The 14,016-nt window shown below is 43.6% G+C and overlaps 1 protein-coding gene across 5 annotated transcripts in view; it reads right to left on the bottom strand.

Annotated features, from left to right (window-relative positions):
* The window catches only part of DPP6 (dipeptidyl peptidase like 6), a 573,115-nt gene that overhangs the window by 95,703 nt on the left and 463,396 nt on the right, over positions 1 to 14,016 (bottom strand). For all 5 annotated transcript variants that reach the window (XM_066385521.1, XM_066385524.1, XM_066385520.1 and 2 more), the window contains exon 7: positions 4,133 to 4,214. In XM_066385521.1, the coding sequence (XP_066241618.1) occupies positions 4,133 to 4,214 (82 nt within the window). The remainder of the gene's footprint in view (positions 1 to 4,132; positions 4,215 to 14,016) is intronic.

The raw sequence follows: 14,016 nt of genomic DNA, 5'->3' as shown, positions 1-14,016 counted from the left end.
ACATGGAGCCATCCTCAGTGACCGAGGCCAACTTGTGCCAATTGAGCCTTGGTTGCAGGAAGGGAAGAGAGAGAGAGAGAAAGAGAAAGAGAGAGAGAAGGGGAAGGGGGAGGGGTGGAGAAGCAGATGGGTGCTTTTCCTGTGTGCTCTGACAGGGAATCAAACCTGGGACATCCACATGCCAGGTCAATGCTCTAATCACTGAGCCACTGACCAGGGTCTGAAGTAGCTTTTGTGTTTTGAAATCTCAGTTCTTCAGAGAGCCTACTGGGGGAAAGAGAAAGCCCAGTCATCTGTCCTGATTCTCTTCATTCCATAGTTATGGGCGGAGGTAGCTCTGCTCTGTTGGCCTGTCCATACAGATTATTTACCAAAAACTCGGCTTATTTACTTGAGTGTAAGTGAATATTACAGCAGTGGATTCCCACAGAGCCATGCAATGGTACTATGTTGTGTTCCAGGTGAAGGGGACCCTTGGCGAGCTAGCGAGTCGCCTGCCACGCCGGCTCCATCCCTTCCTGGAGGGTCACATGAAGTGACTTCCACCCCCAGGAATTAATTTCTTGGCTACTGTCATAGACTTCGGTGCCCATGATGAATGTTTTCTACAATGAATACTAAATTAACCCAAACTGATTAGAGGCCTTTCTATGTTATGAATGGGATGTCACTGCAGTCTGGTCCTCTCCATGGATGTGACATTTCATGATATAATCTCTTCTTGCTGGAAAAAATCAATCTTTCTCCCCTCACTGGGTTTGTCAATGCTGATAAGATATTCCCTGCCACCCCCAGCACCCCCCGCCCCGTTACTGAGAACTGGCTGACAGGCAGTGCCCTTGGAGACAGCTGTGACCAAGGGGAGGTCGACCATGCCATTTCTACACTGGTCCCTGATGACCAGTGGGAGGTCCAGGAACGGGGCAACCCGCTCTACAGGAGGGCTTGGAGAAGGGAGCAGGCTTTTCTCAAGTTCACACCCCACCCCAACCCCTAGTTTTAATGAGATATAATCGACTCAGGATGACATACAAATTGCAGGTGTTACAAAACGATCACCATACCATGTTGCAACATATGACTACAAAGTGGAAGAACACACACCTCCTTCGTCACATAACCAGCATTCTGTCAGTCAGACAGAGACAGACCAATTCTGCATGACCGCCCTCACCTGTGGCATCTAAGAAGCCATACCCATGGCAACTGAGAGCAGGGTGGTGGTCGCTGGTGGCCGGGGCGAGGAGATAGCGTTGGAAGGGCACAGGCTTCCAGTTAGAAGATGGGCAAGTTCCAGGCCCTAGTGCCCAGCTGTTGTATAAGAAACACATTCTCTCTGTTCAAGGGATGCTTTCGAGGGTGGCAGCCCAGGAGGGGGCTGTTGCTGTCACCCGATCTTGGCCTCTTCCAAAGAGACCGGCATTTGCAAACCAACGTGAAGTTGAAGGCTGAGAAGAACAGCACTTGCCTGTTTGTTTTCTGAACCGCTCTTCCCTGACCCCCTATGCGCTGCAGGAGAGTCAGAGGAGAGACGGGCCTCTCTGCACGCCTGTCCGGGCCCCTCACTTCACCTTTTGACACAAGCCACCCACCTCTCCGTGGATACAGCTCTTATTTTTCTCTTCATTCAATCATCCTAAGAGCAGCAACAACAGTAACAAGCCATCGCGTATCGAGTACTTATCTTCATACGAGACTCCAGGCCACGCACTCTCCATAGACTGGCCTAACCCCCATGGTGGTCCCCTATAGCGCACGCATTCCTGTCCCCCTTTAGTGGGATCCTGCTGTTCCCGAGGTGCCAGACTTCAGCTGAGGATGCTGCCTTTTTGACTCCCAAATCTGTTGTATGGACACAGCCCTTGCAAAACAGCAAACTCAATGAAACTTTCTTCTCCTTCTCAGGTTCAAATCAAGGGCCTTTAAATTCTGAGACCGATGATGTGTTTCCGAAGCGGGAGTTCTAGGTTTAAAGTTGGCTGGTTCCTGGGTTTCTGCTGCTCATTCCCAGCATGGAGGCGGGTGTTCTGGCTGCACCTGTCACCCTGCCCCCCTGTGGGCTGCCCCGTGCCGCAGGGTGCATGGCACCCACTCGGTCTTTCTGTCTGCACTTCGCTGTCACCTGGGAGTTGATGGTGTCTCCGTCCCCAGCTCCCAACCTTTCCACAGACACCACACCTGGGAGACACAGAGGACAAGGGTATTCCTCAGGTCCAGGGCCTGTCTGCCCTTTGTTCCTGAGCACAGCACTGTGGTGTTCCAAGAACGAGCTTCTCATCGGACACCTCGTCTAGAGGTATGAAGGTAAGTACTCAATATGCGACGGCTTGTTACTGTTGTTGCTGCAGCATGCATTTTTACAACGTTAATGGGCTCTTTAAAAAAACCACAACTTTTCTCCTTTGAAGCAGAAACCAGAACACTAAAAAAAAAAAAGCCTTTTTTTCTTTAAATGACCCAGTGTGAGCACCAAAAACATCTTCAACTTGGGAGTTTTCTGATTCCTTTATGATTCTTAAAAAAAATGTGTCAAAGCACCGTCCTGTGTGTGTGTGTGTGTGTGTGTGTGTGTGCGCGCGCGCGCGCAAATGCTACCAAGGGGGTGACGTCACCCATGCTCTCTTTGGCCTGTTGACATGTTAGAAAGAAAAATAACCTCTTTTGATAAAATGGAGTGGTGAAGAAGGCAGAAAAACAATGCTGAGACTAAAACACTCATAATTTGACCTTTAAAATTTAGTTTTCTTACACCTGACCAGGTGGTGGCAAATGTGGATACAACATCGGCCTGGGATGCAGAGGACCCAGGTTCGAAACCACAAGGTTGCCGGCTTGAGCGTGGGATCACAGACATGACCCCATGGTCGTTGGCTTGCAGCCCAAGGTCGCTGGCTTGAGCAAGAGGTCACTGGCTCAGCTGCAGGCTCCCAGTCAAGGCACCTATGAGAAAGCAGTCAATGAACAGCTAAGGTGTCACGAAGCCACCCCAGTGACAGAGAGGGAGCCAATGCCCTGGGAGGTGCCTTTGCCTTCAGGAGCTGGACTCCGTGGGCTAGAGCCATGCCTGCCCTCCGCACGCCGGGAGTCTGAGCTGGACTCCGTGGGCTAGAGCCATGCCTGCCCTCCGCACGCCGGGAGTCTGAGCTGGACTCCGTGGGCTAGAGCCATGCCTGCCCTCCGCACGCCGGGAGTCTGAGCTGGACTCCGTGGGCTAGAGCCATGCCTGCCCTCCGCACGCCGGGAGTCTGAGCTGGACTCCGTGGGCTAGAGCCATGCCTGCCCTCCGCACGCCGGGAGTCGGGTGGGGCATTCGGACACAGGAAGTCTCCACGGGGAAATCATGGCCACAGTCGAATGAGTGAAAAATGAGTGTCGACACTGGGCCCAAACTGCAGGACTGGCCTTCCCAGACTCTCCCATGGAGCACCGCTGACCACATCCGTCACCCCGGGAGTTCTCGGGCCTGGGCGAATGTCTGAGGGCCCAGTCTGCCTGCCCCGGAGACCTTCTCAGGAGGGCAGCGATATGGACCCTTTTAGTGAAAAAGCCACTTAAACAAGGATTACTTGCCTCTCCTTTATGGACCTTCTATATCCACGACTTTCCCTGGAAAAGCGTCTTAGGGTCTACCTTACAAGCCGCAAGCGAGGTGAGTCTCCATCAGGTCTAGCTGAAGTCACCCCCATTTTGGTAGACATAGTTACTGTTATTCTCTTGTCTCCAAGGAGACCCAGCACACCACAGCTTTTGTGCCCTGGGAGATTATAAGTAAGTCGGCTTCCTCTTCTGGGCGGGAAAGCTGAGCCTATAAACACTCCTCAGGACCTTCCCCTGGGGCCGTTGTTCCCACCACCTCCAAGGACCCTCCCTGAGGACCCTCCAGCTCCCCCGAGCTCCGCACAGCCCACCCCATAACGGCTGTGTTCGCCCGGCATTTTATGCCATCTGAAGCTGTCTCTGCCCTGAGGACTCCCTGGTGGACTGATTAAACATTCATTTAGCAGCATCTTGGTGTCCTGTTACCCAAAACGTAACTCACACAACCTGGACCAGGGACAGTGAGCCACCGTCCGGCTATAAACATGCTAGTCCAGCCAGTTCAAAACATGGTCACCGATGGCGGTTTGCTTACCAGCTGCTGGCCCTTGGGGCCCCACCCGGCATACTGGAGCTTTGCGTTGCTGACTTCTGGTGGGTCGAGGCTCTGAGGATCCCTGGAAAACAAGGCAAACAGAGCGGAACAGTGGGAAACAAGGATTTAAGATACCACAAGGCTGTGCTCCTGCCCAGCCTCTCCCCCACCCCTCATTCCAGTGCGTCCCATTCAGGAGCTGCGTGCTTAACACAACCCATCTGGTTCGGACTCCACCAGGTTTCCTCAGATGGGTGTGCAATGGCTGGTGAGCCTGAATAGTAAGTATTCGCTAAGAGGGCATGTGCAGAGGAGTCCATAGATCAATTAAAAAACAAACAAACCGGGGTGACGTCACGGAAATGGCGCCGTGAGCAGCGCGTCCGACAGATCTCCCCAAAATCACAACAAATTTATCAACTAGAAACAGGAAAATTTATCTTCGGAGCAAACTGAAAGCAAAAGGACTGTTATCACTCGAATCTGAGAGACGAGGGTGTGGAGGAAGCTACCGCAGGGACGTTCATTCAAGCCGCGAGAAAGTGCGCCGGTGTGCTATCAACAAGACCACCCGCAGATGCCAATAAGAAAGAGGAAATCGAATATTATGGATACAAAAGAAAGAGAGGTAACACAAATAGATGTGGAAAAATCTATGGAGAAAAGACTTAACATATTGGAAGCCTTGGAGCTAAATGACAGAGAATTTAAAATAGAAATCTTAAAAATACTCAGAGATATACAAGAAAACACGGAAAGGCAATATAGGGAGATCAGAAAACAACTCAATGAACACAAAGAATATATTACCAAGGAAATTGAAACTATAAAAACAAATCAAACAGAAATGAAAAACTCAATTCACGAGCTGAAAAACGAGGTAACAAGCTTAGCTAGCAGAACAACCCAGATTGAAGATAGGATTAGTGAAATAGAAGACAAACAACTTGAGGCACAACAGAGAGAAGAAGAAAGAGACTCAAAAATAATAAAAAACGAGAAAGCCCTACAGGAATTATCTGACTCCATCAGAAAGAATAACATAAGAATAATAGGTATATCAGAGGGAGAAGAGAAAGAAAATGGAATGGAGAACATACTCAAACAAATAATAGACGAGAACTTCCCAAGCCTGTGGAAAGAACTAAAGCCTCAAATTCAAGAAGCAAACAGAACACCGAGTTTTCTTAACCCCAACAAACCCACTCCAAGGCACATCATAATAAAGATGACACAAACCAATGACAAAGAAAAAATTCTCAAGGCAGCCAGGGAAAAGAAGAGTACAACATATAAAGGAAGGCCTATTAGATTATCATCAGATTTCTCAGCAGAAACTCTACAAGCTAGAAGAGAGTGGACCCCAATATTTAAGGCCCTGAAAGAGAGGAACTTTCAGCCAAGAATACTATACCCATCAAAGCTATCCTTCAAGTATGAAGGAGATATAAAAACATTCACAAATACAGAAAAGATGAGAGAATTTATCACGAGAAAGCCCCCACTCCAGGAAATACTAAAGGGGGTTTTCCAACCAGATTCAAAGAACAAAAGAAAACAACACCACAAGTAACAGCTCCACCAAGAACACAATAAAACCAAACTTAAACTGTGACAACAAAGGAAAAAAAAAGGGGGGGAGAGAATGGAGATTAACAGTAGCAAAGGACGATGAAGTGCAGAAATACTTATAAGATAGGGTACTACAATGAATATGGTAGGTACCCTTTTCATTACTTAATGGTAACCACCCTTGAAAAAACCACCACAAAAACACATGACTTAAAAAAGGTAGCAACAGAGGAAAGAAGTATGGAACACAAACAAACAGAAACAAATGATAGAAAAACAAAAGAGAAGAATCAAACTAGATACAAAACTAACAGAAAGCAATTTATAAAATGGTAGTAGGGAACCCACAAGTGTCAATAATTACACTAAATGTAAATGGATTAAACTTACCAATAAAAAGACACAGAGTAGCAGAATGGATTAAAAAAGAAAATCCAACTATATGCTGCCTACAAGAAAGCATCTAAGCAACAAGGATAAAAACAAATTCAAAGTGAAAGGCTGGAAAACAATACTCCAAGCAAACAACACCCAAAAAAAAGCAGGTGTAGCAATACTCATATCTGATAATGCTGACTACAAGACAGAAAAAGTACTCAGAGACAAAAATGGTCACTTCATAATGATTAAGGGGACACTGAATCAAGAAGACATAACAATCCTTAATATATATGCACCAAACCAAGGAGCACCAAAATATATAAGACAGCTACTTATTGACCTTAAAACAAAAACTAACAAAAATACAATCATACTTGGAGACCTCAATACTCCGCTGACGGCTCTAGATCGGTCATCCAAACAGAGAATCAATAAAGATATAGTGGCCTTGAACGAAATACTAGAACACCTGGATATGATAGACATCTACAGGACACTTCATCCCAAAGCGACAGAGTATACATTTTTCTCTAGTGTACATGGAACATTCTCAAGAATTGACCATATGTTGGGCCACAAAGACAATATCAGCAAATTTAGAAAAATTGAAATTGTACCAAGCATATTTTCTGATCATAAAGCCTTGAAACTAGAATTCAACTGCAAAAAAGAGGGGGAAAAACCCACAAAAATGTGGAAACTAAACAACATACTTCTAAAAAATGAATGGGTCAAAGAAGAAATAAGCGCAGAGATCAAAAGATACATACAGACAAATGAAAATGAAAATACGACATATCAGAATCTCTGGGATGCAGCAAAAGCAGTAATAAGAGGAAAGTTCATATCACTTCAGGCCTATATGAACAAACAAGAGAGAGCCGAAGTAAACCACTTAACTTCACACCTTAAGGAACTAGAAAAAGAAGAACAAAGACAACCCAAAACCAGCCGAAGAAAGGAGATAATAAAAATCAGAGCAGAAATAAATGAAATAGAGAACAGAAAAACTATAGAAAAAATCAATAAAACAAGGAGCTGGTTCTTTGAAAAGGTCAACAAAATTGACAAACCCTTGGCAAGACTCACCAAGGAAAAAAGGCACAGGACTCAAATAAATAAAATCCAAAATGAAAGAGGAGAGATCACCACAGACATCATAGATATACAAAGAATTATTGTAGAATACTATGAAAAATTATATGCCACCAAATACAACAATCTAGAAGAAATGGATAAATTCCTAGAACAATACAACCTTCCTAGACTGAGTCATGAAGAAGCGGAAAGCCTAAACAGACCAATCAGCAGGGAGGAAATAGAAAAAACTATTAAAAACCTCCCCAAAAATAAAAGTCCAGGCCCAGACGGTTATACTAGTGAATTCTATCAAACATTCAAAGAAGACTTGGTTCCTATTCTACTCAAAGTCTTCCAAAAAATTGAAGAAGAAGGCCAACATAACCCTCATACCAAAACCTGGCAAGGATGGCACAAAGAAAGAAAACTACAGACCAATATCTCTAATGAATACAGATGCTAAAATTCTAAACAAAATACTGGCAAACCGAATACAACAACATATTAAAAAAATAATACATCATGATCAAGTGGGATTCATCCCAGAATCTCAAGGATGGTTCAACATACGCAAAACGGTTAACGTAATACACCATATCAACAAAACAAAGAACAAAAACCACATGATCTTATCAATAGATGCAGAAAAGGCTTTTGATAAAATACAACACAATTTTATGTTTAAGACTCTCAACAAAATGGGTATAGAAGGAAAATATCTCAACATGATAAAGGCCATATATGATAAACCATCAGCTAACATCATATTAAATGGCACTAAACTGAAGGCTTTCCCCCTTAAATCAGGAACAAGACAGGGTTGTCCACTCTCTCCACTCTTATTTAACGTGGTGCTAGAAGTTCTGGCCAGAGCAATCAGACAAGACAAAGAAATAAAAGGCATCCATATTGGAAAAGAAGAAGTAAAGGTATCACTTTTTGCTGATGATATGATCCTATACATCGAAAACCCGAAGGACTCCACAAAAAGATTATTAGAAACAATAAACCAATACAGTAAGGTCGCAGGATACAAAATTAACATACAGAAGTCCATAGCCTTTCTCTATGCCAACAATGAAATATTAGAAAACGAACTCAAAAAAATAATCCCCTTCACGATTGCAACAAAAAAAATAAAATACCTAGGAATAAACATAACAAAGAATGTAAAGGACCTATATAATGAAAATTACAAAGCATTGTTAAGGGAAATCGAAAAAGATACAATGAGATGGAAAAATATTCCTTGCTCTTGGATAGGAAGAATAAATATAATCAAAATGGCCATATTACCCAAAGCAATATACAAATTTAATGCAATTCCCATCAAAATTCCTATGAGATTTTTTAAAGAAATGGAACAAAAAATCATCAGATTTATATGGAACTATAAAAAACCCCGAATAGCCAAAACAATCCTAAGGAAAAAGAATGAAGCTGGGGGCATTACAATACCTGACTTTAAACTATATTATAGGGCCACAATAATCAAAACAGCATGGTATTGGCAGAAAAATAGACACTCAGACCAATGGAACAGAATAGAAAGCCCAGAAATAAAACCACATATATATGGTCAAATAATCTTTGATAAAGGGGCCAACAACACACAATGGAGAAAAGAAAGCCTCTTCAACAAATGGTGTTGGGAAAACTGGAAAGCCACATGCAAAAGAATGAAACTCGACTACAGCCTGTCCCCGTGTACTAAAATTAATTCAAAATGGATCAAAGACCTAAATATAAGACCTGAAACAATAAAGTACATAGAAGAAGACATAGGTACTAAACTCATGGACCTAGGTTTTAAAGAACATTTTATGAACTTGACTCCAATGGCAAGAGAAGTGAAGGCAAAGATAAATGAATGGGACTACATCAGAATAAAAAGTTTTTGCTCAGCAAGAGAAACTGATATAAAAATAAACAGACAGCCAACTAAATGGGAAATGATATTTTCAAACAACAGCTCAGATAAGGGCCTAATTTCCAAAATTTACAAAGAACTCATAAAACTCAACAACAAACAAACAAACAATCCAATAAAAAAATGGGAAGAAGACATGAATAGACACTTCTCCCAGGAAGAGATACAAATGGCCAACAGATATATGAAAAAATGCTCAGCTTCATTAGTTATTAGGGAAATGCAAATCAAAACTACAATGAGATACCACCTCACACCTGTTAGATTAGCTATGATCAACAAGACGGGTAATAGCAAATGTTGGAGAGGCTGTGGAGAAAAAGGAACCCTCATTCACTGTTGGTGGGACTGTAAGGTAGTACAACCATTATGGAGGAAAGTATGGTGGTTCCTCAAAAAACTGCAAATAGAACTACCTTATGACCCAGCAATCCCTCTACTGGGTATATACCCCCAAAACTCAGAAACATTGATACGTGAAGACACATGTAGCCCCATGTTCATTGCAGCACTGTTCACAGTGGCCAAGACATGGAAACAACCAAAAAGCCCTTCAATAGAAGACTGGATAAAGAAGATGTGGCACATATACACTATGGAATACTACTCAGCCATAAGAAACGATGACATCAGATCATTTACAGCAAAATGGTGGGATCTTGATAACATTATAAGGAGTGAAATAAGTAAATCAGAAAAAAACAAGAACTACATGATTCCATACATTGGTGGAACATAAAAATGAGACTAAGAGACATGGACAAGAGTGTGGTGGTTACCAGGGGTGGGGGGAGGGAGGACAGGGGGAGAGTTAGGGGGAGGGGAAGGGGCACAGAGAACTAGATAGAGGGTGGCGAAGGACAATCTGACTTTGGGCGAGGGGTATGCAACATAATTTAATGACAAAATAACCTAGACATGTTTTCTTTGAATATATGTACCCTGATTTATTAATGTCATCCCATTACCATTAATAAAAATTTATTTAAAAAAAAAAAACAAAAAAAAACCCCCAAAACATCCAGAACAGTCAAAATTAAAAATTAAAATGCATAGCTATGCAACAATAATTTATATCTCCATCTTTGGCTTTCTGGCAGATAAGTTTTTTTCCCCACTCTAAACAGAATGCCCGGTCATTCTGACCTCCCAAAACCATCGGCTTCAAGGACAGATTCCATCTTTTGGTTTGTTTGTTGATAAATACAACTCTCTACAGAGAGAGAGAGAGAGAGAGAGAGAGAGAGAGAGAGAGAGAGAGAAAGAATTAAGGGAAACATTTTTTTTCCTTTTAAACATCACTTACATTTTTCATTCTTAATTTATTCCATGCAATGTACCAAGCCAGCAAAATCCTGCCTATGTACTTAAAGGTCATAATGGATAAAAATCAGAATGAAAAATCAAGCCACTAAAAAAAGCACACACACACAGAAAAAACCCTGAACGCTCTGTATAAGCGTTAACTATTTCAGGACATTGTGCGGCTACTGCTGTCTACGATGTAGAAAAGACCGAGGTTCCTATTTCCTAGATGATGTCGCTGCTCCGGGTGAAGAATTCTATCTGTGCTCTGCTGAACAGGCCCGAGTTCCTTGCCATGTGGCTACAATGTTTCTGAAGCAGAAGACACGCTATGGATGTGCTCATTCACTTTCATGTGGCTGGATAGTCTTTGGGAAAGGAAGACACTGAATTTTTAGAGATGTCTGAACAAAACAGACAAGGCAAGAAAGGGAGGGGGCCTGACCAAGCGGTGGTGCAGTGGATAGAGCATCAAACTGGGACACAGAGAACCCAGGTGCTAGACCTCGAGATCACCAGCTTGAGCATGGGATCATCAGCTTAAGGGGCAGGGTCGCTAACTTGAGCGTGGGATCAGAGACATGACCCCATGGTCGCTGGCTTGAGTCCAAGGCCGCTGGCCTGAGCCCAAGGTAACTGGCTTGTGCAAAGGGTCACTAACTCTGCTGTAGCTCCCCCGGTCAAGGCACATGTGAGAAAGCAATCAATGAACAACTGAGGTGCCGCAACGAAGACTTAATGCGTCTCATCTTTCTCCCTTCCTATCTGTCTGTCCCTCTCTCTTTAATCTGTCTCTGTCAGGGAAAAAAAAGGAAAGAAGGTAGGTGGGCAAGGATGTGCTGACTGAGGGCTTGGATCAGTAAGACATCCTAAAGTCAGTGTTTCCCAATCCTACGAGGACACCATGGGATATATTTCAGAGTCAAAATCATGGGAGAGGGGGGGCAGATAGTCAGCAGTGGCCCCAGCCATTTCCAGGGAAACCTGAAGATGGGGGAGGAGCACCCTGTAAGGGATGGCACGGCCCTGGACCCAGCAGGCATGCCCGGGCACTTAGAACAGTCACGGGGTGTGTTAACATCCCGGGTTCCAAATGCACTTCGGCCAAGCCTTCCACAGTCTGATATTACTGTTTCAAAATGTGTTCATAAACAAGGCTGATTTCCTCTCTGATGTTCATGTTAGGAAGGGTTTTCTACGGAAGACTCAAAATCCAGAAGTGGTAAAAATAAAAGAGCCATCCATTTGACTACAGACTATTTTTTCTTAATTGCACGACAAAACGTTACAAAACTGAGGAACTGGGAGAAAATATTCACAACACATACAGCGGACAAATGGCTCATATCTCTATTGTGTAACAACCTCTAAAATTAAGGTTACAAAAGACCATATATATACATATAAAATGAGAAAAAAACAGGAGCAGGCAAGTATCCAGAAAAGGTATAAAAATAGCCCCTGAACACATGAAATAAGTACCCAACAGGCAAAATGAGAGAAATGCAAATAGAAGCTATACTGAGTTATTTCTCACTTATGGAACTTGCCAAAAAAAAAAAAAAAAAACCAAAAAGGAAAGCCAGAAAAATATATAACACATGGTGTTGGTGAGGCTGTAGGGAAACGGGCACTCCCATGCTTTGCGGTGGGGGGTGGGGACACAAACTGGTACAACCCTTTCCGAGGGAAAACTGGGCGATGGCCAATAGAATTACACACTTAAGTTCTGACTCGGACCACTTCCGGGAAGACACACCTCCAAAGACAGGAAAACACACAGGCCGAAGGTTGTATTCATCGCAGTATTGTAATTACAGGACACAAGGAACAACGTGGGGGTGAGGAGGTAAACCATGGTACCTCCACACTGTGAGAGACGATGCCATTGTAAAAAAGGGTGAAGATCTCCACAAACTGAGGTGGAGGGATTTCTGCGATGGAGCTACGCAAAGCCCAACGGAGTCCCTATCGTGTCGTGCAAGATCCATCATATATAAATAGAAAGGGACATAGGACAATAGACCTGTATCTCCTCATTCGTATCGGGGTGCGTGGGAAGAAGGGGAGTTGGGGACAAAGTCACTGGGGTGAGTGAGGAAGGAGCCACATCTCTCTGGGTGTATTTCGTTGTTGTTGGTATAACACCTGGTCTTAGACCACAATAGGGTTTCTCATACTGTTCAAACACCCTCCCCAAAACAATCTGGATGCGCAGAAAGTCAAAATGGAACCGGAACTCCCAACTACGAACCAGAACCCTGGCACAAGCAAACCACAATACTATACCACACGGAAGGGAAGAAGAGAGCCAATGTAAGAAACATCTGGAAACAGCATATCGACAAGATGCCGCAAAGCTAAGACAGAAGGGACTGCAGTCTGTGGCCTTGTGGGCACACGAGGGTCTTCTGGGGTGACCTACAGGTTAGCGATTCTGAAACCGCTTTAGGTATGCGCTAGAATGAACTCATGTGCCAACACATGGGGACACTGGGGGTGGTGGGCCAGGTGTCTCCTTGTTGGAGGACGTTACGAGGGTAAGGAAAGCGAGGGAGAACCCGGGGAAGTTTTATCTGCTGACCTCTGGCTGAGCTGTCAGTTTCTTTGGGGGGCATGTGCTTCTGCAGAGACACAATTTTGGGCACTGCCTTCCTATGGGGTGGACCACCAGCTCTGCCCTCTGCCCCATGGCCAAGACCTGCTTCACTGTCATCAATTGACTGAAATTATCAGGGGGGTGTGTGTTTGTATGTGTGTGTGTGTGTGAGAGAGAGAGATGGAGAGGGAGAGAGAGGGAGATGGAGAGATGGAGAGGGAGAGAGAGAGAGAGAGAGAGAGAGAGAAGAGGGAGAAGGGGAGGGGGAGGAAGAGAAAGAATAAGACAGCAGCATGAAATTATGCGAGTATTTATTTTGGTGTTGGTCCATGCTCTCTCCCCAGTTTTCTGTCTTTCCTTTTATTTAGTCATTTATTTTAAAGATTCCATGCCAGGCTCTGTATGAATAATCTCAGGGTGGAGATAAATTGGTAAGAAAAAAAAAAGAAAGAAAAGAAAAAAGATTAAGGACACATATAACTATCTGGACTGAACTCTGCCTTCCAGTAATCGTGCGATCCACTCTGATTCTGCTTATTCGAGCAATAAATGAACTGGGCATAAATCACGTTGAATTTTTAAGAGTAAATTAGTGGAGCAAAGTTTACTCATTTATATTCCTAGGCTGGGTTAAGGGATTGAGAAGCTTTCCAGCAACAACAAAAAAAGTCTTTGGGAAAAAAAAAGTTAAAAATTGCTTTTCTGGCTCCTGAACTTTCATGGCTAAGGACATTTTAAAAAATAGTAGCAGTTTCAATGTCAAATAAGATGTGCTTTCTGAATCTTTCTATATGCTTAGCCTGGTGGAAAATATAGAAATATAAAAGACTGTTCCAGTGTTAGTAGAGTTATCTGACACATTGTAGATGTTTATACATATTAACTGAATAATGGATGGATGAATGAATGAATGAAGAAATTGATGGATGGATGGATGGACAGACATATGGAATCCAGTCTAATCACCAACAGATGGCTGGTTGATTTCCGTCAAACCTTAAACTCACCCAGCATTTA

Source organism: Saccopteryx leptura, chromosome 5 (assembly GCF_036850995.1).
Source record: "Saccopteryx leptura isolate mSacLep1 chromosome 5, mSacLep1_pri_phased_curated, whole genome shotgun sequence".
NCBI classification, from domain to species: Eukaryota; Metazoa; Chordata; class Mammalia; order Chiroptera; family Emballonuridae; genus Saccopteryx; species Saccopteryx leptura.
Note: the sequence above shows the minus strand (reverse complement) of the source record. Positions and strands in the feature narration are given on the sequence as shown.